Source organism: Cetorhinus maximus, chromosome 3 (assembly GCF_964194155.1).
Source record: "Cetorhinus maximus chromosome 3, sCetMax3.hap1.1, whole genome shotgun sequence".
NCBI classification, from domain to species: domain Eukaryota; kingdom Metazoa; phylum Chordata; class Chondrichthyes; order Lamniformes; family Cetorhinidae; genus Cetorhinus; species Cetorhinus maximus.
Window position 1 is genome coordinate 4,548,058 of NC_135881.1, and position 26,483 is coordinate 4,574,540.

General features: G+C 43.0%; 1 protein-coding gene across 1 annotated transcript in view; it reads right to left on the reverse strand.

Annotated features, from left to right (window-relative positions):
• LOC144675088 (diacylglycerol O-acyltransferase 1-like) overlaps nucleotides 1–26,483 on the reverse strand; it is a 108,517-nt gene that overhangs the window by 32,086 nt on the left and 49,948 nt on the right. Inside the window, exons 3-8 of the mRNA XM_078536117.1 lie at nucleotides 20,138–20,178; nucleotides 13,532–13,617; nucleotides 12,683–12,735; nucleotides 8,647–8,752; nucleotides 5,822–5,950; nucleotides 2,073–2,144 (exon numbers count right to left, since the gene is read on the reverse strand). Coding sequence (XP_078392243.1) covers nucleotides 2,073–2,144; nucleotides 5,822–5,950; nucleotides 8,647–8,752; nucleotides 12,683–12,735; nucleotides 13,532–13,617; nucleotides 20,138–20,178 — 487 coding nt within the window. The remainder of the gene's footprint in view (nucleotides 1–2,072; nucleotides 2,145–5,821; nucleotides 5,951–8,646; nucleotides 8,753–12,682; nucleotides 12,736–13,531; nucleotides 13,618–20,137; nucleotides 20,179–26,483) is intronic.

Sequence of the window (26,483 nt, forward strand, 5' to 3'; positions counted from 1 at the left end):
CTCGTCAGTAGCATTGGCCTAATGGGCTTTTCCTGTTCATAAAAATCTGGTTTTGGTAGAAGTGTAAGCTACGTTAGGTAGTACTGGAGGAAGCCATTTGACCCACTGCATCTGTGCCAGCTGTTAACTGTATGTTTGAGTATTTAATCGGATTCAGGTGATGGGCATTAACTTGGGATTCGATTATGCTCCGATAGCCAAAAACCGTGGTTTCAAAGAAGAGTAATATTGGATTCGAAACATTGACTCTGTTTCTCTCCACATATGCTGCCAGACCTGCTGAGATTTTCCAGCACTTTGTTTTTATTTCAGATCCCCAAGCATCTGCAGTATTTTTCTTTTATTAAAAACTGTGGCTCGTTGGGTTTTGAAATGCATGTCTGTAGTGGGCGTCTCTGTGAATAAAAGTTTACAAGTGCGTAAAGATTAGGCTCTAGTTTGATCCCTCAGTGCCTGACTATCTGGATCAAAACACCAGCTCTATGCTTCAATACTCTGAAACTAATCCCACTGCTTTGTAATCTCCCAATCTTTTCCTTTGCTCATAATATTTATCCATTTTCCCTGGTCTCTGCTTCAACTATCTCCTGAGGCACAGCATTCCTTGCTCCAACACTCCTGTAAGGGAATATCGCCTAGCCTCTTCTCCTCGCTATTGACAACTGAGATTGAAGGTTTTGTCAGGCAAGGGTGTCAATCATCATGAAGCTGAACATGGAGATAAATGGTGAAGATCAACCAAGATCTTACTTAATAGCAGAACAGACTTGAGAAGCTGATGAATGGACTACGCCCTGCTCCAATGTTCCTCACTCTGAACAGTTTCTCAACATCAGCAACTATCATATAGGACAAAAGAAACCAAAGTTGTCATCAGTGAAGGAATATTGAGTTAAAGGGTCAAACTAAGAACAAGACTTGCTCTGCAGAGCCATGCCATGCCATTTTGCAAATCCCTACTCAGTGGAGCTGAACATGGTCTGCATTTAACTTGTTACCTTTCCCCCTCACCTGAAAATGATAACTTGCCACTTGTCATCTGGTTGACCCAAGTGTCCATTCTTTATTTGGGGCATCACAGGGAGCTCAAACCCATCCACGCCAAAGCATTTGCCAGCAGAAGGTTAAATGAATAGTGACGAGGAGTTTAATAGCCCCGATGATTAATGAATCCCATTCTGAATGTACACTCAAGCTAGTGGGATGCAGTTAGGGGAGTCAAAATTGTCTTGGAAAAAAACTGATAACTTTCAGGTTTGTGTGTGCTTTCCTAACTGTCTCCTTCGTTCACTCCTGTGCAGATTCAGTGAAAAGAGCAGCAGGTACCAGTGTTTAAGCAAATGTTCAGACAATCCAATGACTATGGATGTGAGGATACAACAGAACCCATGTTACAGATACTTTGAGATTGAAGGGTTCTGTTAACTATGAAATATTACTTGCATACAATGATGAAAACAGGCATAGTAAAATGCCAAACTCAAATTATAACGAGTTACAGTGACAGAGTTAAACACTCTGTAATTTACTGGGTTGAAATGCTTGAATTATACAGGGACATTTCAACCACAGTGACTTATAGGATCAAACAACACCGAAGCAGGAAATTCAACTCAATGTACCTGTTTGTGCTGGGTTTCTGAAAAGAACTATCCAATTAGCTCTGTTCCCTGCTCTTTCCCCACGGCCTTGTAAATTTGGTATCTTTAGCTTTCTCCCTTAAATGGACATTCGTCTCAAAGACTGACAGCAGGATGTGGCAAACTTCCTGTGACTGGCTAACAGGAGGTTCACTATAAAAAGCACAAATGCTGTCTCCAGTCCCCATCCCCCCCCCGCCCCATCCCATCCCCAAACCCTACATACACCAGGCGTTGCCCCTTCCCCATGTCCCTGCAACCCCCCAGAAGACAAATGGCTGACTGAGCTTCAATAGTCACAGAAATTCCCATCTGCAGACGTGCCACGGAGTCTCACCGATAAACTTACAGCCCACGACAAGGACCATTTCAGATCTGCCAAGGGGCCAACAACCAGGACTTACAACTCAAGCGTTATGAAACTCCCCTCACCTTTGTACGTCAGGTTTCCTGGATACACGACCACTGTTTGCACCGCTTCTCCGTTCTCTTTCAAACCAGGAGCTACGAAAAGATTCGTTAAGTTATTCCAGCTGCAGCTCAAACTCAAATAATGTCCACAGTCAGAGCAAAGACCTACAGCAGTAAACTGGCGCATCAATTCTGCTGTTGAAGAATTTCTCCGCAGTTCACATTTAATCAGTCCTTGGCATCTACTGCTGGCACCCTCCAGCAGTCGATGAAAATAGAGGCACAAGAGGTACTTTTGAGGATATGGTTTAAAGAAAGCAGCGGTAATGAGATTTGCTTACAACATTTAATTCAGCAATACGATCTCTACAGGAGGAGCAGAGGCAGATAAGATTTCTTTAAAGCGCTTCTGACTTGAAGTAGAGGGTGGGCCAGGAAATTCCTGCATTATCCTTCCCATTGGAACCTGGCTTCGAATTAACCGCTATGACGAAAGTCTCCCTTCCTTACTGGCTGCAAGGACCAAAAAGTTGTTTAAAGAAATTAGTTGGGCAATCTTAATCTTCACACCTTGTGTACATGGGCCCACAGGACAAAACAATGTCAAACTGGCACCAGTTAGGAAAGATGCAAATGTCGCGCTACACATCAGGAGTTCTTCCGAGATTGGGAGCGAGGCACATTGTCACAAAATTGAGAGTTAAAGCCCCACCCCAGGTCCAGACTGAATCTTGAGTGTAGTTCAACGAATCTTGCATTGTCAAAAGGTGCTGCCTTGAGCTATCTCACCATTGCAGGTAGATGCACAAGATCCCATGGAACTAGTCAGACAACAGCAGAGGAACAGCAGAGTCCTACTCCGGCCCCCTCCCACAACTCTTTCTCCGGTACATCGATGATTACCTCGGTGCTGCTTCATGCTCTCGTTGGGACCTGGAAAAATTTATTAATTTTGCTTCCAATCTCCACCCCTCCATCATTTTCACATGGTCCATCTCTGACACTTCTCTTCCCTTCCTTGACCTCTCTGTCTCAATTTCTGGTGATAGACTGTCCACCAATATCCATTACAAGCCTACCGACTCCCACAGCTACCTCGACTACAGCTCCTCACACCCCGCTTCCTGTAAGGACTCCATCCCATTCTCTCAGTTCCTTCGCCTCCGTCGCATCTGTTCTGATGACGCTACCTTCAAAAACAGCTCCTCTGACATGTCCTCCTTCTTCCTTAACCGAGGTTTTCCACCCACGGTCGTTGACAGGGCCCTCAACCGTGCCCGGCCCATATCCCGTGCATCTGCCCTCACGCCTTCTCCTCCTTCCCAGAAACATGATAGGGTCCCCCTTGTCCTCACTTATCACCCCACCAGCCTCCGCATTCAAAGGATCATCCTCCGCCATTTCCGCCAACTCCAGCATGATGCCATCACCAAACACATCTTCCCTTCACCCCCCCTGGCGGCATTCCGTAGGGATCGTTCCCTCCGGGACACCCTGGTCCACTCCTCCATCACCCCCTACTCCTCAGCCCCCACCTATGGTACCTCCCCATGCCCAAGCAGAAGATGCAACACCTGCCCCTTCACTTCTTCTCTCCTCACCGTCCAAGGGCCCAAACACTCCTTTCAAGCGAAGCAGCATTTCACTTGCATTTCCCCTAACTTAGTCTACTGCATTCGTTGCTCCCAATGCGGTCTCCTTTACATTGGAGAGACCAAACGTAAACTGGGCGACCGCTTTGCAGAACACCTGCGGTCTGTCCGCAAGAAAGACCCAAACCTCCCTGTCGCTTGCCATTTTAACACTCCATCCTGTTCTCTTGCCCACATGTCTGTCCTTGGCTTGCTGCATTGTTCCAGTGAAGACCAACGCAAACTGGAGGAACAGCATCTCATCTTCCGACTAGGCACTTTACAGCCTTCCGGGCTGAATATTGAATTCAACAACTTTAGATCTTAAACTCCCCCTCCCCCCATCCCCACCCCGTTTCTCCCTTTTTTTTTCTAATAATTTATATAGATTCTTCTTTTCCCACCTATTTCCATTATTTTTAAATCTAAAACTAAAACTTTGTTAGTCTTTCCACCCCACCCCAACTAGAGCTGTACCTTGAGTATCCTGCCTTCCATTCTTAATTAGCACTTTTCTTAGATAATATCACCACCTTCAACACCTCTTTGATCCTTTTGTCTGTGACATCTTTTGATTATCTGCTCCTATCACTGCTTGCTTATCCCCACAATCACCCCACCCTCAACTTCTCTCTCCCCCCGCCCCCCACCTTAGACCAGCTTATATTTCACCCCTCTCCTAACTATACTTCAGTTCTGCTGAAGGGTCGTGAGGACTCGAAACGTCAACTGATTTCTTCTCCACCGATGCTTCCAGACCTGCTGAGTTTTTCCAGGTAATTCTGTTTTTGTTTTGAACAGCAGAGGAATTCTACCTATGTCCTGATCAAAATCTACCCTTGAGAAAAGATTATCTGATTATTTACCGCACTGTTGTTTGTTCTGCACAAACTGGCTGCCAATTCAGCCCACTTTTAACAACAGTGGCAGCACTTTGAAACAGCAATTTATTTGGATGACTCAAGGACTTAAAAGATGCGATATAAATGTTATTTCATTCATTTGCTCCTTTATTGTCGGAGCAGAATGGGGGAAGGTTGGTTCTGTTGTACCTGCCCTGGAAACGTTTGATGCCAATGTTACCTGCTCTGACTGGGAAAATGCTTCAAAGCCCAGTCCAAACAGCCTTCAGCTAGAACACCAAAGAGAAACAGCACTGTAAAACTAATATTACTGTTCCACCGTAATTTTTTGGACAATTTTCAGACCTTCCAATGCTATGTACTACTCTCCAATAGAGTATATGAAGTATAGAGAACTACACTCAGTTCTGTTGAAGGGTCATGTGGACTCGAAACGTCAACTCTTTTCTTCTCCACCGATGCTGCCAGACCTGCTGAGTTTTTCCAGGTAATTCTGTTTTTGTTTTAGAGTATATGAATAGTTGACCTGTGTACAGCTCTATCGGTCTTGGGCTTTGGCTCATTTCCTTTACACCCCCTATCGAGAAAATCCATCAAAATGCGGGCAAAGAAGTCTGCATATCTTGCTACTCTCTCCAACCCTGTACCCCCTCCAATGACCTGGATGAGATTGGTAAATAAGTATTATATTCAATCATTTTGTCATGCACGCTACTGGTACTGCAAAAAAAATAAATAAATAAATCACAATATTAGCATTTTCCGTTTAGTATTGCTGATAAAAGAGACAGGTTGTCAAAGCTTTTCATCTGCACTCATCAGGACAGATGCAGGGATACCAAACCTCAAAGGGGACAACAATTTGTACTGCATGACAAAAGAGTAACTGATTGGCTGGCAACTCAGCTCTGGTTGGTGGGGGTGTTGCCATGGAGAATGCACCAGGAATATTCAAAAGGTAACACCTTTCCAGGCAACCTAATTACCCACTTAACAGCATCCTCATGCACTATCTCCAAAGGCAGTGCAGGGCCTGCTGGGCACTTATGTTACACGTATCAGCATGACTGGGACATCTTGTCAAGCCAAACTTAAGCACTTCAAAAATAATCAGTTCTGATGAACGATTATGGGTCTGAAACGTTAACTCTGTTTAACTCGCTACAGATATACCTGACTGGCTGAGCATTTTAAAGCATTTTCTGTTTTTATGGTTGTAAAGCAGATGTTTGGAGTTGTGAAAGGCGCTATTCCTAAATTTTTTTAATACACTCACCTGACTGAGATCTGGACAGCGTTTTCACTTTGGCTCTGCGCAGTTCTCTGCTCCATTTGTTTACATCCTTGTACGAGTAGAGCTTGAGGAACTGGATGGTGTAGCACATCAGTGCCAATACAGCACCAACTGTAGAACAAGAGACAAAGTCTCTTAGAACAATGCTTTTTGGAACCAACCAGGGAACATTTTAGGTCGATGATCTCGTAGTAAAGGGTCCTCTAGGAAAGAGGGGTCTTTTTTTAATTCACAGTCTGGGGGAGGCAGTGGCGTAGTAGTATTATCACTAGACTGATAATCCAGAGACCCTCCTTATACAGCACCTTCCAAACCCATGACTGCTACCGTCTAGAAGGACAAGGGCAGCAGATAGATGGGAGCACCACCACCTGGAAGTTCCCCTCCAAGCCACTCACTGACCTGACTTGGAAATATATCACCGTTCCTTCACTGTCGCTGGGTCAAAATCCTGGAACTCCCTCCCTAACAGCACTGTGGGTGTACCTACACCACATGGACTGCAGCGGTTCAAGAAGGCAGCTCACCACCACCTTCTCAAGGAAAATAAATGTGGGCCTAGCCCACATCCCATGAACGAATGATTAAAAAAAAAAATTATTGCCCATTCCTAATTGCCCTTGAACTTGGCTTGCTGGGACATTTCAGAGTCAACTGCATTGCTGTGGAGTTACACGTAGGCCAGACCAGGTAAAGAAGGCAAATTTTCTTCCCTGAAGGAAGTGAACCTAATGTTTTTTTTTTAAAACAGCAATCTGGTAGTTTCATGATTATTATTAATGAAACGAGCATTTTATTCCAGGTTTATGAATTAAATTTAAATTCCCCCAACTGCCATGACGGGATATGAACTCATGTCTCCCAAACATTACTATGGGCTTCTGGATTAATGTTACAGTAACATTACCACCAGGCTACTGTCCCCTATAACATCATGAAGCATAACATGATGAATTTCATATTTAGTTTGAGGGTGAGAAATGTGGCTCTGAAATTCATGTCTTAAACTTAAATAAGTCAATTACAAAGGACTGAAAACAGAGCTGACTAAAGTGCACTGGGAAAATAGATCAAAAGGTCCTAGGCCCAACCATCTTCAGCTGCTACATCAATAACCTTCCCGCTTGATTGTCATCCCATCCAACACCTTCAACACCCACTCCCTCCAGCACCGACGCACAGTGGCGGCAGTGTGTACCATCTACGAAATGCACTGCAACAACTCACCAAGGCTCCTTAGACAGCACCTTCCAAACCTGTGACCTCTACCACCTAGAAGGGCAGGGGCAGCAGATGCAATAGGAACACCACCACCTGGAAGTTCCGCTCCAAGTAACTCACCATCCTGACTTGGAGCTATATTGCTGTTCCTTCACTGTCACTGGGTCAAAACCCTTGAACTCCCTCCCTAACAGCACTGTGGGTGTACCTACACCACATGGACTGCAGCGGTTCAAGAAGACAGCTCACCACCAACTTCTCAAGGGCAATTAGGGATGGGCAATAAATACTGGCCCAGCCAGCGAAGCCCACATCCTGCGAAAGCAAAAAATAAGACGAGATGGTAAATAAGCAGTGGCAGTCATTTAAGGGGATATTTCAGAATTCTCAACAAGGAGATATTCCATCGAGAAAGAAAGACTCTGCGAGAAGGATGAGTTATCTGTGATTGAGAATGGTATCAAATTGAAAGAAAAGGCATACATTGTTGAGATCAGTGGTAGGCCAAAGGATTGGGAAAATGTTAGAATCCAGCAAAGGATGATTAAAGAATAATGAGAGAGCGCAAACAGATTGAAAGTAGATTAGCAAGAAAATAAAAACAAACAGCTGGAGCTTTTGTTCCAATGTAAACATAGGTTCTTTAGAGGGTGAGACTGGGGAATTAAAAAGTATAAACAAGGAAATGGCAGAGAACTTGAACAAATATTTTGTATCCTTTTTCACGGTAGACAGCACCAAAGGCATTGAATAATAGTAGAAAATCAGGGGCACAAGGGAGGGAGGAAATTAAAACTAAAAGGCAAAGTACTAGGAAAACTAATGGATCTAAAGGCTGAAAAATCTCCTGGATCTGATGGCCTGCACTCTAGTGTCTCAAAAGAAGTGGTTGCAGAGATGGTACATGCATTCGTTGCAATCTTTCCAAATTCGCTAGATTCTGGAAAGGTCCCCGTGGATTGTAAAACCACAAATGTAACACGCCCATTCGAGAAGAAGGAAGGCAGAGAGCAGGAAACTATAGACGAGTTAGCTTAACATCGGTCATTATTAAGGAAGCGGAAGCAGGTTCGATATTTAGAGAACCACAATAGTGTTGGCTCGGGTTTCCAGGATTTTGATCCCGCACCAGTGAAGGTGTGGGGATCTAGTGTAACACCTCAAAGACAGAATGATATCTTGTCTGCCACTAATCAGGTCAGAGACAGCAAGGATGTTCCAAGTGCAGCAAGAAGTTAGCGTGGCTGTGATGTAGCATAGGGCCAGGCTTTTGATGGGCCGAACAGCCTTTTCTGATGTCAGTGGATTAGCATTGCTGCAAATTCCAGCTCTTTAAGAGAGAAAAAGGTTACTATTCTTGGAATGATGTTAACGCAGGCCGGGACATTTTCCACTCTGTACCGGATGACCACCGAAAGCTTTAGTTGGTTTGGAACCAATTGATGTTCCAAATGACAGGGCTTCTCCATAGAATCAAAAGCCAAACTTGGTGTGCTCTGAAATGGGGTTGAAATAAGTTGAGCCTCCTGCACCACCCCAACACCCCCACCCACCTACCTATCCAAACTGTCTTCCACTGCACTCACCTGGGGTTATTGAATTGACTGTTAATACCACCGCTACAGGGAAGGAGAGAATGGTGATCAGGTTAACTGTGTGCAAGACCAGCCCAAAATTCTCAGACAGAACACCCTGTGGAGAAAAAGAACAATGGGTTAAAGAATGACAGATGCAATGGCCTTTCTTCGAGGTGAGTGTAATTTCAAGTAGATCATATTTCGGGACAACTTTAAAAAAAAAATCAGGTTTGTGTTCAATAAGCAGTTGGGTACCCTAGAAACTGAAGTGACGCATTGAGGGAGTACTGTACTATCGGAGGCGCTGTCTTTCAGGTGAGATTATAAACTGAAGCCCTAGCCCCCTCAAATGGCACTATTAGAAGAGAAGTAGTGGGGCTCTCCCACTGCCCTGGCTTCAACCAAAATCACTAAAACAGATTATCTGGTCATTATAATACTGCTGTTTGTAGGATCTGTGCACAAATTGGCCATCACATTTCCCTACGACAGTGACTACACTTCATTGGCTTTCAAGTGCTTTGGGAAGTCCTGAGGTCTTTGGGGAAAGGTTTAAATGCAAGTTTATTATTTCTCCTTGCTCAGGAATCTACAGGCCTTTGATTTAATTTGCTTAAGTCCCTCCCCTCCCACCCAAAAACATCAGCAGCCATCTTTCAGCAAGGGCAACATTTCATACGATCGTATTTCCCAAGAGGGTACTGCAGCACCAAGACTAAAAGTAAGAGGTCACCCTCAAAAACTGGTCTTGGCTGCATTGCTAAGGGAGACAGAGCACTATCAGGTATCTTGGCACAGGAAGTGGAACGCAAGACATAGGAGCAGGAATAGACCATATGGTCCAGCAAGTCTGCTGTGCCATTCAATACGGTCATGGCTGATCTTGGTTGCAACTCCACTTTCCTGTCCGCTCCCCATATCCCTCGATTCCTTAACCCCCTAAAAGTCTGTCGATCCCAGCCTTAAATCTATTCAACAACGGAGCATCCATAACCCTCTGGGGTAGAGAATTCCAAAGATTCACAACCCTGTGAGTGAAGACATTTATCCTCATCTGGGTCCTTAACGATCAATCCCCTATCCTGAGACTGTGTCTCTGTGTTTTAGATTCCCCAACCAGCAGAAACAATCTCTCAGCATCCACCCTATCAAAGCCCTTCTGAATCTTTTATGTTTCAATGAGATTGCCTCTCATTCTTCTAAACTCCAGAGAATATAAACCCAATTTACTAAACCTTTCATAATAGGACACACCCTCATGCCAGAGACCAATTTAGTGAACCTTCGTTGCACTGCCTCCAATGCAAATATATAACAACATAAGAACTAGGAGCAGGAGTAGGCAATTCAGCCCCTCGAGCCTGCCCCACCATTCATTACGACCATGGCTGATCTCATTTCGGCCTCAACTCCAATTTCCCGCCCTCTCCCCCATAACCTTTCAACCCGTTACTAATTAAAAATCTGTCTATCTCCTCCTTAAATTTATTCAGCGTCCCGGCATCCACTGCACTCTGAGGTAGTGAATTCCACAGATTCACGACCCTTTGAGAAAAGTGATTCCTCCTTATCTCTGATTTAAATCTACCTTTCTTAAAAGTGGAGGCCAACATTGGACACAGAAAAGGAGAATAAAAGGCATAAAGTCAGGCTGCCAGGCTCCTTTTGCACCTTTCTTGCATCATGAGTGGAGAGCACAAAGCCCAAGAACAGGCTGGCACCTTCTTAGCTGCAGCTAGTTCCATAGCACAGCAAACTCGGAGGTGCTAGAACAATACAGGGGGATGGTTACTCATTAAAAAGTCTTGGTGGCATAATGGATTTAGTACTATTGTTTCACTTTAATTTAGAGAGTTTAGAATTCGAACCCCAGTTCCGAAGTGAAAGGAGTTGTGCACAATCACAAACCAGTTTGTTCTAGTTTACAAGCCCTGAGCAAAAATGCACATGGTGTAAAGTGGAAATTTTACACAGCTGTAGTTGGGTGCAAGGTCAGGTATATACCGAAACCAAACAATTCCAGGTTCCACGACACCAGTCGAGCAAACGCTCTCAGGTTAGGTATGGGTATGTGAAGATCAGAATAAAATACCCTCTCTGTATCTGTCAATGCACTGCAACTCAATCCTTGCAAATTTTAAATCAAAAAATCACCTGAATGCATAGACACGACAGTACTTAGGAACTGAAACATTCACAGTGTATTCTTTGCTGAGGAAAGATGGCTGTGGGAAGAGTTGCTACTTGCCAAGTTCTTTACAGGACAGTCCAATTTTTTAATCACGTCGCCTGGATTTCAATCACAAGTCCATTGTCAGTGTTCCCAATTATTGTGCTCTGGGAAAGTTAAGAATTCAAGCTCTGATCCCAACCCATTCCTGTTTTAGATTGGCAAAATGTGGCAACTCTATCCAAGGGTAATTAAATTCCTAAAATGTGATGCTCTACGTTCCACAGGATCTCCGAATTGCCAACACAGCTGCTTGTTTTATTGACCTATGCCGGCACACAGAAGGAACGTTATTTGAAACCCACCCTGCTAGAAAGGCAGGTGCTCAAACATGAAGGGCAGTGACAAGCTGAGTGCTTAAGATAACAAAGGGTAAAGGATGCATAATTTACAAGTCATATCAACCTCAATGACTTACACATGAAGCCAAACTAAATGTAGCAATCATAAAGAATGTGCACCGTAACATAACAAATGACTGAGCTGTCACACTGAGCCGCAGATTGAAAGGTTTCAGGTGTAACTAACTCCTGGATGGTGCTGTTGAACTCTGAACTACTTTTTTATGTTTGTTCCTGAGGTGTGGGCGTTGCTGGTTAGGCCAGCATTTATTGCCCATCTCTAATTGCTCTTGTTCAAAGGTCATTTAAGAGTCAACCACATTGCTGTGGGTCTGGAGTCACATGTGGGCCAGACCAGAAGGACATTAGCAAACCAGGTGGGTTTTTAATGACAACCAACAATGGTTTCATGGTTAGCGTCAGACTTTTAATTCCAGATTTTTATTGAATTTAAATTTCACCATCTGATTTGAACACGGGTCTGACTCTGGAATACCAGTCCAGTGACAATACTACTATGCCACTGCCTCTCCTTTAAACACTATTTATTGCCCCTCCCTAGATGCCTGAAGAAAGTAGTGGTGGGCCTTCTTCTAACAAGTCGTTGGCAGCTAGGATAATTCAGAGGGCACAGAATCAGCTACATACCATAGAGACTAGTGTCCATGTGAGGACCAATAGGGGTGGCAGATTTCCCATCCCTGAAGGAGATTCAGGAAACCAGCAGCTTTCTATCATCACCTTGTTTCCGAGTTCCAGCTCACTAATTTCTGGATTTACTGAGTTTAGTTCCGGCTTGCTGCAATGGCATTTGACCTCAAGGCCTCAGGGTTGCTCATCCAGTCTCGTAGTCACTTGGCATACCATTGCCTGGACAGAGGGCAGAGGGATGGGTACTTGAGGAATGCCTCAAACATCCTGGACACTGGATTAGAGGGAGGATTTGGTTGTAGGAAGGGAAAGACGATGGGCAGGATCCCTCCTCCTGATTCCTATCTAGAAACCCTTCCTTGAAGGGTGGGTGTCCGTCCGGATCCAAGAACAAATCAAGCTCAGCTGGGATGGCCCCCACATAGACAAATTCCATGTCAACACTCAGTGTCACGGGATGCACATAATGAACAATGGCCATTTGGGGAAAGTGCTGAAGGGCTCCCACTGTCTCTGGAACTTCACTTGCACAGCTTTAGGAAAGCCGGGATAAAGAAAGGCTTGTTATTTCTTAGCTATCCGATCACAGAGGCGTGACTTGCCTCGACACAGGTGAAGCTCCTGCCCTCCCAAGGGCAGTGACTTACGCTGGTGGAGGGTAAGAGACGAGGGTGAGGTGATGACATTTCACAGAGAACCGGCAACCCATTTGTCCACCTCTACAAGTGAGCTTCTCCAATAGTCTCACTAGCACCAGATACTAACAAAAAAGTAAAACACAGGTGCTCCCTATCCCTCAAGAAAAAGAAAACTACAAACTCACCAGAGCCATTTTCCTTTCAATCTGCAGTGTCACAATTACAAAAGCATTCGAGACTGGGGAACATAAAGAGGTCTGTTAAATCACAAATAGCAAGTGGAGAGAGAACGATATATATATATATGTACACTACTGATATTTGGGTAAAATATCGCACTGTGACAGTAATGCCGTCTCTTGCTGTCACACATTTTCCTTTACAGTTTCACTTCCTGCCCAGTCGCTGAACACAATACTTGTCAACCACGGTGACAGCAATAGAAGAGCCACTGATCCCAAGGCAAGGCATGAGGGGGAATCTCAAAATAAACAAGAGTTCACTGCACGTGGGACGAGGGAAGATTACCTTGTTATATAATAGGAATGAAGATGTGAATGTGAAAGGAGAATTCTAATCACTAGTAACTTGAGCTTTCAAGAAGGGTTTCTGATGTTAGAAATTAAAGATCAGTAGAAAATATCAGGGGGCAAGTTCAAAATTAGTGAATTGCAGGCGAGGGGGAATATTAAATATCACTGGACAAGTTCAAAGTTAGGAGATCTGAAGAAGGAAAGTTTGATGAACATTTTCGCCCACAAGCTTAATAGAGTTCAGAGTAAGTTACCAGGGAAGGACATCACGTGGATACTTGAGAGAGAGGTCAGGGACAACTGAGCGTTCTTGCTTCTAAAAATTCTCACTTAGATGTGCCATAGTGAGAACTAAACCAGCAAAGGGTTGTTAGCATAGCATTCCTCTGAGCAAGCCAATGGCAAATACCTTTACCTTAATCTATGACTGGAGTTCTGGAAACCACGAGAGAGTGGAAAAGGGTCAGGGGAACAAATCATTACCCAGTGTGGGATACTCACCAATTATAAGACACAAGGCAGGCCAACTGTAGGGATCCTTCAGGAACAGTGAGACAACTTGAATTGGATCCACCAATATACCATATCTGCAATTGAAAAGGGATCAATTACCAATTTTAAAAAATCTTTTGACCCTTATCAATTTAAAATTAATTTTTTTTTACATTAAATTAAAACTAAACTTTCAGATAACTGCTCTATCAACTCAAGAGTTAAAGACTGGAACACTCAGGAACTCCATTCCCAATAAACAAAATAAATATAAATCCAGCAGAGAAACACCAACAATGTTGCTCAGTTCTGACCAGGCACCACCCAGAATCCTTTGCCCAGGTTATTTCACTATACACAGTAAGACCATCTTCAGAGAAACTCTCCGTTTTAATTACAGGAGTGTGTGGGCTATATCACTGGACCAGTAACCTAGAGAAAGTGAACTTGGATTCCACCATGGTATTTTGAGAATCTGAATTTAAAACGTCTGGAAATAAATCATATCTGCACCAGCAAACATGACCATGAAGCTTTCAGGTTGGTGCAAAAGCTCAATTAGTTTACTGATGTCTTTTAAGGAGGAAAGCGTCCATCCTTCCCGAGTTTGGCTGCTATGTGACTCCAGTATCACGTGGATGACTCTTACCCACCTCTCTGAAGTGGCCCAGCAAACTAATCAGTTGTAGTAGAACTATGGTCTACCATCACTTTCTTAGGTCAACTACAGGGATGGCCAGTAAGTGCTGACCTTGCCAACAATGCAATTTAAAACAAATTTAAAAAATATATATATATATATATATATATATATACACACACACATCAAAACCTTGCTTCCCTCACTTGAGTGAGGCAAGGGAGGAAATAGCAGGGGCGCTGGCAATAATTTTCAATACCTCTCTGGCCACAGGAGAGGTGCCAGAGGACTGGAGGACAGACAATGTGGTACAGTTATTCAAGAGGGGAGGAAGGGATAAACCAGGGAACTACAGGCCAGTCAGTCTAACCTCAGTAGCGGGGAAACTATTAGAAGCAATTCTGGGGGACAGAATTAATCCACACTTGGAGAGGCAGGGATTAATCAAGGACAGTCAGCATGGTTTTGTTAAGGGGAGGTCATGTCTGACCAATTTGATTGAATTTTTTGAAGAGGTGACCAGGTGTGTAGACGAGGGCAATGCATTTGACGTAGTCTACTTGGTCTTCAGCAAGGCTTTAGATAAGGTCCCTCATGGGAGACTGATAACGAAGGTAAGAGCCCAAGGGATCCAAGACAATTTGGCAAATTGGATCCAAAATTGGCTGAGTGGCAGGAAGCAGAGGGTGATGGTCGAGGGGTGTTTTTGTGACTGGATACCTGTATCTAGTGGGGTTCCACAGGGATTGGTGTTGGGTCCCTTGCTGTTTGTGGTATATATAAATGATTTAGACTTGAATGTAGGAGGATTGATCAGTAAGTTTGCGGATGACACAAAAATTGGTGGGGTGGTAAATAGTGAGGAGGATAGCCTTAGATTACAGGAGGATATAGTCGGGCTGGTCAGATGGGCTGATCAGTGGCAAATGGAATTTAATCCGGATAAGTGTGAGGTGATGCACTGGGGCAGGACAAACAAGGCATGGGAATACACGATGAATGGTAGGACCCTGGGAAGTACCGAGGATCAGAGGGACCTTAGTGTGCATGTCCACCAGTCCCTTAAGGTAGCGGGACAGGTAGATGAGGTGGTTAAGAAGAAATCTGGGATATTTACCTTTATTAGCCGAGGCATAGAATATAAGAGCAAGGAGGTTATGCTGGAACTGTATAAAACGCTGGTTGGGCCACGGCTAGAGTATTGCGTGCAGTTCTGGAATCCACATTATAGGAAGGATGTGATTGCACTCGAGAGAGTGCAGAGGAGATTTACCAGGATGTTGCCTGGGCTGGAGAGTTTTAGTTATAAGGAGAGATTGGATAGACTGGGGTTATTTTCCCTGGAGCAGAGGAGATTGAGGGGGGACATGATTGAGGTGTATAAAATTATGAGGGGCACAGATAGGACAGACAGGAAGAAACTTTTCCCCTTGGTGGAGGGATCAATAACCAGGGGGCATAGATTTAAGGTAAGGGGCAGGAGGTTTAGAGGGGACGTGAGGAAGAATTTTTTCACCCAGAGGGTGGTGGGAATCTGGAACTCACTGCCTGAAAGGGTGGTAGAGGCAGAAACCCTCACAATATTCAAGAAGTATTTGGATGTGCACTTGCGATGCCATGGCATACAAGGCTATGGGCCTAGTGCTGGAAAATGGGATTAGAATAGTTAGGTACTTGTTTGACCGGCGCAGACTCGATGGGCCGAGGGGCCTTTTTCTGTGCTGTAGACCTCTATGACTCCCTCCCGCCTCCCAACACAAGGGTCATTGTTGTTCACACAGCACTCAACAAGCACAGTTAACTTGACTGTAAGCATCACTAGCCATGTAAATTAGGAAAAGCCGATGAGGCGCTGACCAATATTCAGCAAGTGTTTACTGCATTGATCTTTGTCTTGACAGACCTTCTATCACACTTTTACATTGCAGCTTGTTGGGAAAATGCTTAAACGCAAGCTTCTCAAGTGTGGAGGCAAAGGGAGTGTTCTCAGCAAAATGATTGTGTGCAAGCTGCTCACATCATTCATCAGGAAGCGAAGTACCATTGATTTTAATTTACATAACTGACCTGAATTCACAAGATCAACGTAAAGCAGTCAAACCTGCTGGTGGTAGGAGGGCATTGGAATTGGAGGTAGCAGAATGTGCTGGACATCAGAAATGTGCATTTATATAGCACCTTTAACACAGAAAAACATCCCAATCCACTTCAGATAGTGTAGCGGGACACACAAATCGATGCTGGGACACGGGGCAGAGACATGAGGAGAAATGACCAAAAGCTTGGTCAAAGGTAAAAGCAAAATACTGTGGATGCTAGAAATCTGAAATAAAAACAAAATGCTGGAAAAACTCAGCAGGTCTGACAGCATCTGCGGAGAGAGAAACAGAGGTAACGTTTCAAGCTCTTATGACTCTTCTTCAGAGCTAAAAGCTTGGTCGAAGGGTTGGGCTTTAAGGGAATTCATAAAGGAGAAGAGGGAGAGGGGCGCAAAATGTGACGGTTAACAGAGCACGAATAGATGAAATTTCATGCAGACAAGTGTAAACTGCTGCATGTTGTCACAACTCCCTGGGGATTGTGCGCTGCAATATCAAGCCCAACTGCTCCCCGAGCCGCGACAAATGCGAAAAGGTTTGATCAACCCATCTAATTGTTTAATTTAGGCTAACAGAATACGAGCACCAGGTTTGTAAACTAAATAAGTAAATAACTGTTTATTGAACAAATTGGTTTTAACCAGTGGCAAAAGAAAGAAATATGAACTGCTAATTTCTAACTCTATAACCTAAATTCTACCCCTTCAAAATCTCTATACACACACATACAAGACACATAAGACACACGAAAACATGGATGTTAAGGATGGGATAAAACAGTTCAATAGCACCAATTGCAGAGTACAGGACTCGATGGGTTGATTTTGATCGATGTCTTTCAAATTCCTCTCAGTTCTTGTTGATGACACAAGCACTTTTAATATTTAGTTCACTAGTTGAGCACTAGCCTCTCAATGTCTCTAAGTGATTTTCCCCTTTGCCTCTTGACAGGGGTTTTCCGAGAGAGAGAGAGCAGGTTACAGAGATATGAAAAGGCCAGCTAGCTATTATTGTAGGATTACCAGAATCTTACACACCCAGGAGAGGGAGGTTTTAGGTCTTTTTCCTTTCAGGTTAGGAGCTATTCTGCTGCACTGCTCTCACACAAACCCTGGTCACCTGGTCAGGAGCCAATTAAAACGTCATTGCCAGGCAGTTCCCTGGGTCCAAGACTCCTTTCCGGTAATCCTACAATAATAGCTAGCTGGACAATACACATACTCCATAAATGGAACCGAAATAACTAGTGATGATACTGAAAGGCACCTAGGAGTCTTAACAGATTCAACACCACACTAGCACAGATCAATAAACCCAACAGAATTTAAGTTTATAGCCAGAATAGTTCACAAAAGTCGGAGTTCATAGCAGAATGTAATCATGCACAGGCTAGATCGCACCTTGAAAACAGAGAGCAATTTTGGAGTTCTCCGAGAGCAAATCTTGCATAGTTATAGAAGATTAAGCATTAAAAAAAATCTGGAACATTACTTCAAATTACACTGCGCAAGGAGAACTAGGAGGCAAAAGTTAAAACTATTAACAGGTAACTTTAGAACTAATATCAGGAAATGCCACTACTTAGAAAGAATGATGTATATGAACATAAGAATTGGGAGCAGGAGTAGGCTACTCAGTCCCTTGAGCCTGCTCTGCCATTCAATAAGATTGTGGCTGATCTGATTGTAACCGTGACTCCATATTCCAGCCTACCCCCAATAATCTACTTGCTCATCAAGAATCTATCTACCTCTGCCTTAAAAATATTCAACGATTCTGCTTCCATCGCCTTTTGAGGAAGAGAGTTCTAAAGACTCTCAACCCTCAGAAGAAAAACATTTCTCCGCATCTGTCCTCAATGTATGACCCCTTATTTTTAAACAGTGACCCTAGTTCTAGATTCTCCCACAAGAGGAAACATCCTCTCCACATCCACTGTCAAGACCCTTCAGGATCTTATATGTTTCAATCAAGCCACCTCTTACTCTTTGTCTAAATTCTAACGGATACAAGCCTAGCCTGTCCAACCTTTCCTCATAAGACAACCCACCCAATCCAGGTATTAATTTAATAAACATTCTCTGAATTGCTTCCAATGCATTCACATCCTTCCTTAAATAAAGAGACCAATACTGTACATGGTACTCCAGATGTGGTCTCACCAATGCCCTGTACAATTGAAGCATAATCTCCCTACTTTTGTAATCAATTCTCCTTACAATAAATGATAACATTCTATTATCTTTCCTAATTACTTGCTATACCTGCATACTAGCTTCCTTTGATTCAAGGACTAGGACACCTAGATCCCTCTGCATCTCAGAGCACTGCAATCTCTCACCATGTAAATAATAAGCTTCTTTTCCACTTTTCCTGCCAAAATGGACAATTTCACTTTCCCACATCAACCATACCTTGGGTACCTTCATCCAAGTCATTTAAATAAAAAAAAGCTGAGGCCCCAGCAATGATCCCTGTGGCACAACACTCGTAACATCTTGCCAACCAGAAAATGACCCATTTATGCTTACCCTCTGTTTTCTATTACTTAGCCAATCTTCTGTCCATGCCAATGTTACCCCCTACACCATGAGCTTTTATTTTTTGAAATAACCTTTGATGTGGCAGCTTATCAAATGCCTTCTGGAAATCTAAATACAGTACATCCACTGGTTCTCCTTTATCCACAGCATATGCTACTTCTTCAAAGAACTCCAATAAATTGGTTTCCCTTTCACAAGACCATGTTGACTCTGCCCGATTACCCTGAATTTTTCCAAGTGCCCTGCTATTAAGTCTATAATAATAACTTCCAACATTTTCCCATGACAGATGTTATGCTAACTGGCCTGTAGTTTCCTGCTTTCTATCTTCTTTCCCTTTTGAATAAAGGAGTTACATTCGCTATCTTCCAATCTGATGGAGCCTTGCCCAAATCTAGGGAGTTTCAGAAAATTAAAATCAATGCATCAACTATCTCACTAGCCACTTCTTTTAAGACCCTAGGATTAAGTCCATCAGGACCCTGGGATTTGTCAGCCTGCAGCTTCAACAATTTTCTCAGTACCATTTACCTGGTGATTGTAATTTTCCTGAGTTCCTCCCTCCCTTCCATTTCCTGATTTACAGCTATTTCTGGGATGTTACTTGTATACTCTTTAGTGAAGATCAACGCAAAATATCAGTTCAATTCATCTGCCACTTTCTTATTCTCCGTTATTAATTCCACAGGCTCACTTTCCATAGGACCCACACTGACTTTGTTAATTTTTTTCTTTTTAAAAATATTTATAGAAACTCTTACGATCTGTCTTTATATTTCTAGCTAGCTTTCTCTTGTACTCTAATTTTTCCTTCCTTATTAATCTTTTAGTCATCCTTTGCTTTTTTAAAAATATTCTGTCCAATCTTCTGATCTGCCACCCATCTTTGTGAAATTATATGCTTTTCCTTTAAGTTTGATACTCTAATTATCTTTTTTAGTTAGCCAGGCGGTGGTGTTCCCATGCATCTGTTGCCCTTGTCCTTCTAGATGGTAGTGAGTCATGGGGCTTCCCCTTTTTAAAAAAAAACTATGGTAGTCTATTGAGGGAGGAGACATTGCTGAAAAGATTCTTTGCCTCTTCCTCCTGACACAGTTGGTGAGGTTTTGCTCAATTATGAAGTAAATTGGGTCATTATGGTGCATCCTGAGTAGAGTGATTCCATATTCCCCAAGATGTATCTCACAATAATTGGGCAACTGAAGCTGGTATTTTGCATGAAATCCAAATTAAAACTTTATTGATTTCCTCCTCCTCACATATCTAACAGTTGTTGATAATTCATCCACTACAAGAGTAAAAGACACTTAAAAAAAAACAAATCAATACTTACTTAATAAGGTTCTCTAGGAAAAGGCGAGCATTGCTCAAGATCTGTAAGAAAAATTGAAAATTGGTTACACAATATCTGTTGCTAATTTATGGTGTCAATAACACCAAAATCTACAGCTACTAATTTGTAGAGTTCCTAATCTAAGTGCATCCCTTCCACAATTAAACCAGACTTCAATGATCGGTGCAGAAATCAATCCTCGATAAGTCTCATTTAGCAACATAGGAATAGGAAGGGGCCTATCAGCCCCCTGAGCCTGACCTGCTATTTTATTAGATCACGCTGGTATCTTAATTCCATTCACCCTTCTTGGTTCTGTAGCCCTTAATACCTTTACCTAACAAAAATAATCAATGTCAGCCATGCATTTCAGAAGTTTGTTTTGGTTTATCTGCAACTCCTTTCTTGCAGAATTCAAAGGGTCGTGAATCTGTGGAATTCACTACCTCAGAGTGCAGTGGATGCCGGGACGCTGAATAAATTTAAGGAGGAGATAGACAGATTTTTAATTGGTAGCGGGTTGAAAGGTTATGGGGAGAGGGTGGGAAATTGGAGTTGAGGCCGAAATGAGATCAGCTATGATCGTATTGAATGGCGGGGCAGGCTCGAGGGGCTGAATTGCCTACTCCTGCTCCTAGTTCTTATGTTGTTGTGTAACTCTAGGATGTAGGTCATCAGGTCCTGGGGATTTGTTGGATTTTAGTCCCTCAAGTTTCTCCAGTACTTTTTCCCCACTGATATTAACTACCTTAATTTCCTCACTCTTATTAGCCACTAGGTTAGCCTCTATTTCTGGCAAATAACTTGTGAAGACAAACACAAAATATTTGTTTAATGCCATTTCCTCATTCCCCATGATGATTTGTCCGGTCTCTTCTTAAGCATCAACATTTACTTTAGTTACTCTCTTCCTTTTTATATTGTAAAAGCTCTTACAATCTGTTTTCATATTCCTGCCTAGTTTACTCCCATATTTTTTTCTTCTCTTTTTATCCACTTTTTGTTCACTCTTTTCCGGTTTTTAAAACATTCCCAATCCTCAGCTTGCCACAAGGCTATTCAATGCCACATGATAAGCTTCTTCTTTAAAATTAACACTTTTCTCAACTTTCTTAGTAAGCCATGGATGGATCTTTCCTGCTGAGTTTTTGTTTTTCAATTGAATGTGTTCATGTTGAATATTTTGAATTGTTTCTTTAAATGTTTCCCACTGTTTGGGTAAATAAACTAAAAGGTTTGGCAGTAAACAATCAACTCTAGCCAGCTCTCTCCTCATACCCGTGTAATTGGCTGTTTAAGATTCTTGTTTGAGATTGGATTATGTCATTTTTAAACTTAATATGGAATTCAATTGTTTTATGATCACTATTTCCCACTTTTACTATGGCATTACCAGTTAACCCTGCCTCATTGCATAACACTAGATCTAAAATAGCTTTATCCCCAAGATAAAAGCAAAATACTGACTTTTTTTTTCTCCACAGACGCTGTTAGGCCTGCTGAGTTTTTCCAGCATTTTCCGATATAGCTTTTTCCCTAGGTTCCACAACATATTGCTCCAGGAGAATGTCATGAAAGCATTCGACAAACTCATCTTCCAGACCATCTTTGTCAATTTCATTGATCCAGTCTATATGAAGATTAAAGGCCCCCACAGCTATCATATTGCCTTTGTTACAAACTCCAACAATTACTTGTTTAATGCTCTTTCTAACGGCATAACTACTGTTATGGGGTCTATAACCTACTCCCTCCCAGTGCGCTCTGATCCTTACTATTCCTCATCTCCACCCATACTGATTCTGCTTCCTGATTTTGAGTCCGGAACCTCTCATTAATTTCCTCAAGTCATCCTCGATTACCAGGGCTACCCCTCCTCCTCTTCCATTCTGCCTGTCTTTTTGAAATATTGTGAACTTGGAATACTTACTTCTCAACTTGATCACCTTGTAACCATGTCGCCATGTTGTTAGGGTGGCGAGGTTGAAAAGGCTAGGTACATTGTGGTCATTCAGGCAATGCTGTTCAATTCCCCACCTTCCCCAAGGGAGGAGGGTGAAGAAACTTTGCTTCCCTGGTTTAAGGAATGCACTCAGCAACCCAAGTAGCTAGTTTAAGAGCTGCACTGTCAGAGGCCTGGCAGCAAGTTTCTCCGCCTCATTGATCAGGGATTGGTGAAGGGCACGTGTTGTTGAAGCGCACCAAAATTCAATAACCCTGTCCTCTTCTGCTCTTTTCCATAGTGGATTAGCTGCGGTCAGGAATTTTACCATATGGAAAGCTCTAAATCCAAAACTATGCAAAGTTGCAGTGAAACATGTTGCATCTGTTTTGCATGAAAAGGTTCCGCTTAGCTTTTGTGCCAGTTTTTTTTTGGCCATCATTTACGATTCTGCTGCATTTAGCTCCGAGGTTGCAATGTCAGAATGGGAATGTCCTAAATCTAAATTTGGAAAAAGCACAGTGTTGCTAGCAGGAATAGATACCAATTGCAGCCATGCTGGTCTCATCCCTCATTAGAATCCTAGCCCAGCTCAGGAGGCTGCCATTCCGTCCAACAAGCCTATGCCAGCTTTCTCAAAGTTCGCTCCACTTCCCTGCTCTTTCCCCATATCCCAGCAATCTTTCCCTCCCAGTATTTATCGAATTCTCTTCTGAAGGCTAAAATTGGATCCAAAAGGGACACTATTGAAACCCTTCAAGATTTTAGCACTTCTGTCAAGCTTTCCTTGCTTTAAGAGGAGCAATCCACTTCTTCAGTCTATCCAGCTCACTGTAATTCCTCATCTCTGGAACTCTTCTAGTAAATCTCTTCTGTAATCTCTTCAAAGCCTTCACATCCTTCCTAAAGTGTGGTGCTTAGAACTGGACACACTATTCCAGCTGCAGCTGAACTAGTGTTTTAAATAGTTTTAGCATAACTTGCTGACTTTTGTACTCAATGCCTCTATTTATAAAGGTCAGCATCTCATATGCTTTATTAACTTTGTTAACTGGTCCTGCTACCTGCAGAGGTTTGTACACAAACACCCCCGGGTCTCTCTGCTCTTGCGCCCTCTTTAAAATTGTACAAATTAGCTTGTATTTTATCTCATTCTTCCTACAGAAGTGTATCACCTCTTGCTTTTGTGTGTCGAATTCATTTGCCACATGTCTACCCATTCCATCACCCTGTATCCTCTTGAAATCTATGACAATGTCCTTCACTGTTTACTACCCTTCCAGGTTTCACGTCATCTGCAAGTTTCAAAACTGTGCCCTGCAGCTCCAGGTCCAAGTCACAAATGTATATAAAAAAGAAGCACTAATCCTTGTACTGAACTCTGGGGAACTCCATGTATGCCTCCCTCAAGTCTGAAAAACAGCCATTCCCTACAACCCTATTTCCTATTACAAAAGCAAAATACTGCAGATGCTAGAAACCGGAAATGGAATTTAAAATTCTGGAAATACTCGGCAAGGCGCGAGAGAGAGATTCGGGCCTTCACAGACGCTGCCTGACTTGTTAGTTATTTCCAGCATCTTTTATTTTCAATGCCTTAACCAATTTTGTTTCTGCTTCTTCCCCAAGGTTTCCAAATTTTGCTGACAAGTCTAACATGTGTTAGTTCATCCCTGGCTAAGGAAGTTAAAGAGAGTATCACATTGAAAGAAAAAGCGTACAATTCTGCGAAGATTAATAGTAGGGGGGTCAGAAGATTGGGCAGAATTTACAAACCACTCCACCTGGGAGAGCCGGGGCGTAGTGATATTATCACTGGACTAGTAATCTAGAGACCCAGGGTAATGTTCTGGGGACCCGGGTTCAAATCCCACCATAGCAGATGGTGAATTAAAAGCCTGATGATGACCATGAAACCATTGTCGATCGTTGTAAAAACCCATCCGGTTCACTAATGCCCTTTAGGGAAGGAAATCTGCCGTCCTTACCTGGTCTGGCCTACATGTGACTCCAGACCCACAGCAATGTGGTTGGGAAATAAATGCTGGCCTAGCCAGCGACACCCACATCCCATGAACAAATAAATTAAAAGAAACTATGTTACCTTCTGCTTGACAAGTCTGGTTTTATAACAAACTAATAATGTTGTTGTTACTGAAGAAGGCATTGAGTGGTCATTCTGAGATTCATTGGTAAAAGCACATGCTTGACTTTAAAGCTATCTGGAAAAATCGTTTAAATATGTGTTGTGACTCCGTGGAGTAGTGGAACTGGAGACAGACAGTGCACTCCTCCCATCCCGGTCGCAACAAAACTTCGAAAATCATAGCGGGATCAGGCAGAGTCAACATAGTTTTGTGAAAGGGAAATCATGTTTGACTTATTTATTAGAGTTCTTTGAGGAAGAAATAAGCAATTTTCCACGCACGGTGGTTGACAGGGCCCTCAACCGTGTCCGGCCCATCTCCAGCACATCCGCCCTCACACCTTCCTCTCCCTCTCAGAACCATGATAATTGACCTCCAACAACCATCATCCTTTCGCCACATAGGACTCCAACCAACAGAGTTCCCCCATTCCCGTTTCCCACTGACTCCAGTTGCGCTAGGGCTCCTTGATGTCACACTCGGTCAAATGCTGCCTTGATATCAAGGGCAGTCACTCTCACCTCACCTCGGGAGTTCAGCTCTTTTACTCATGTTTGAACCAAGGCTGTAATGAGGTCATGAGCCGAGTGGCCCTTGAGGAACCCAAACTAAGCGTCAGTGAGCAGGTTATTGCTAAGCAAGTGTTACTTGATGGCACCGTTGATGACCCCTTCCATCACTTTACTGATGATCGAGAGTAGACTGATGGGGCGGTAATTGGCCAGGTTGGCTTTGTCCTGCTTTTCTTATTGAAACATATAAGATCCTGAGGGGTCTTGACAGGGTGGATGCTGAGGGAGAATAAAAATAGGATCGCTTAAAAATAGGGGATTTCCCATTTAAGATGGGGGTGAGGAGAATTCTTTTCTCTGAGGGTCATTAGTCTCCAGCGAGCAGTGGTGGCAGAATCATTGAATATTTTTAAGGCTGAGTTAGATAGATTCTTGATTGTCAGGGCAGTCAAAGGGTATGGGGGCAGACAGGACTGTTGAGGCCACAATCAAATCAGCCCCAATTTTATTAATTGGTAGAGCAGGATCGAGGGGCCGAATGGCCTACTCCTGCCCTTGATTCATACGTATGTAAATGCCTTTTGAAAGCTGATATAAACAAGGTCAACTGTATTGGGTCCAGGGCCCTCATCCACCTACTGTTAGTCCATCTTAAAACTCAATCAAGTTAGTCAAACATCCTTAACAACTCCAAGTTGGCTCTCCTTTACAGCTTATCCAAATGGCTACTAATTTTCCAACAGATTATTGTTTTTAAAAGCTTCCCTACAACCGCCATTAAAGTGACTGGTCTGTAATTGCCAGCTATATCCCTCTCTGCATTTTTTGAACTCAGTTAGCTCTAAACAATGACAGTGCTTCAGAGAAAAAATATTGTGCGTGTGGATGTCACTGTCGATGTCACCATAAATATTCTGTCCCCAGTTGCCTTGACTTTGAAACGACTGAGTTAGACTATTTCAGGAGTGGTTAAGAGTCAACTACATTGGTGAGTCACATATCGGCAACACTAGACAAGTACAGCAGCTCTCCGTCTCAAAACACGGCATTAATGAACTGTTTGGTTTTCATGTCAACCTACTAGCTTTATGGTCACCTTTTTCACAATACTAGCTTTACGTTTGCTTTTGCCTACAATCTGAATTCATACTCTCAAACTGCCATTGTGAGATTTATATTTGACGAGTAACATAACTGCTTAACATTGATTTTATTTATTTATGCAACGTGAGTGTCACTGGCTCAGTCAGCAGTTATTGCCCATTCCTAATTGTCCCCAAGCTGGGGGTGGTGAGGTGCCTTTTGAAGCAAGCAGACGACGTGTGGAGGTACACCCACAGTGCTGTTAGATAGAGTGTTCCAGGTTTTTGAGCCAGTGACAATGAAGGAACAGCAATATAGTTTGAAGTCAACATGTTGAGAGACTTGTGGGGGAACTTGCAGGCTCTAATGTGACTGCTGCCCTTTTTCTTCTAGCTGGTAGAGATTGGGGTTTGGAAGAGGCTGTCAAAGGAACCTTGATGAGTTGCTGCAGTGCATCTAAAGTTGTTGAACTCAATATTCAGTCCGGAAGGCTGTAAAGTGCCTAGTCGGAAGATGAGGTGCTGTTCCTCCAGTTTGCTGTATCTGAACACAGGCTGCTTCTGTATCTGAGGAGTGGCGGAAGACTCTGCAACCATCAGTAAAAATCCCCTCTCCTGATCTTATTTTGAAGGAAAGGTCATCGATGGAGCAGCAGAAGATGG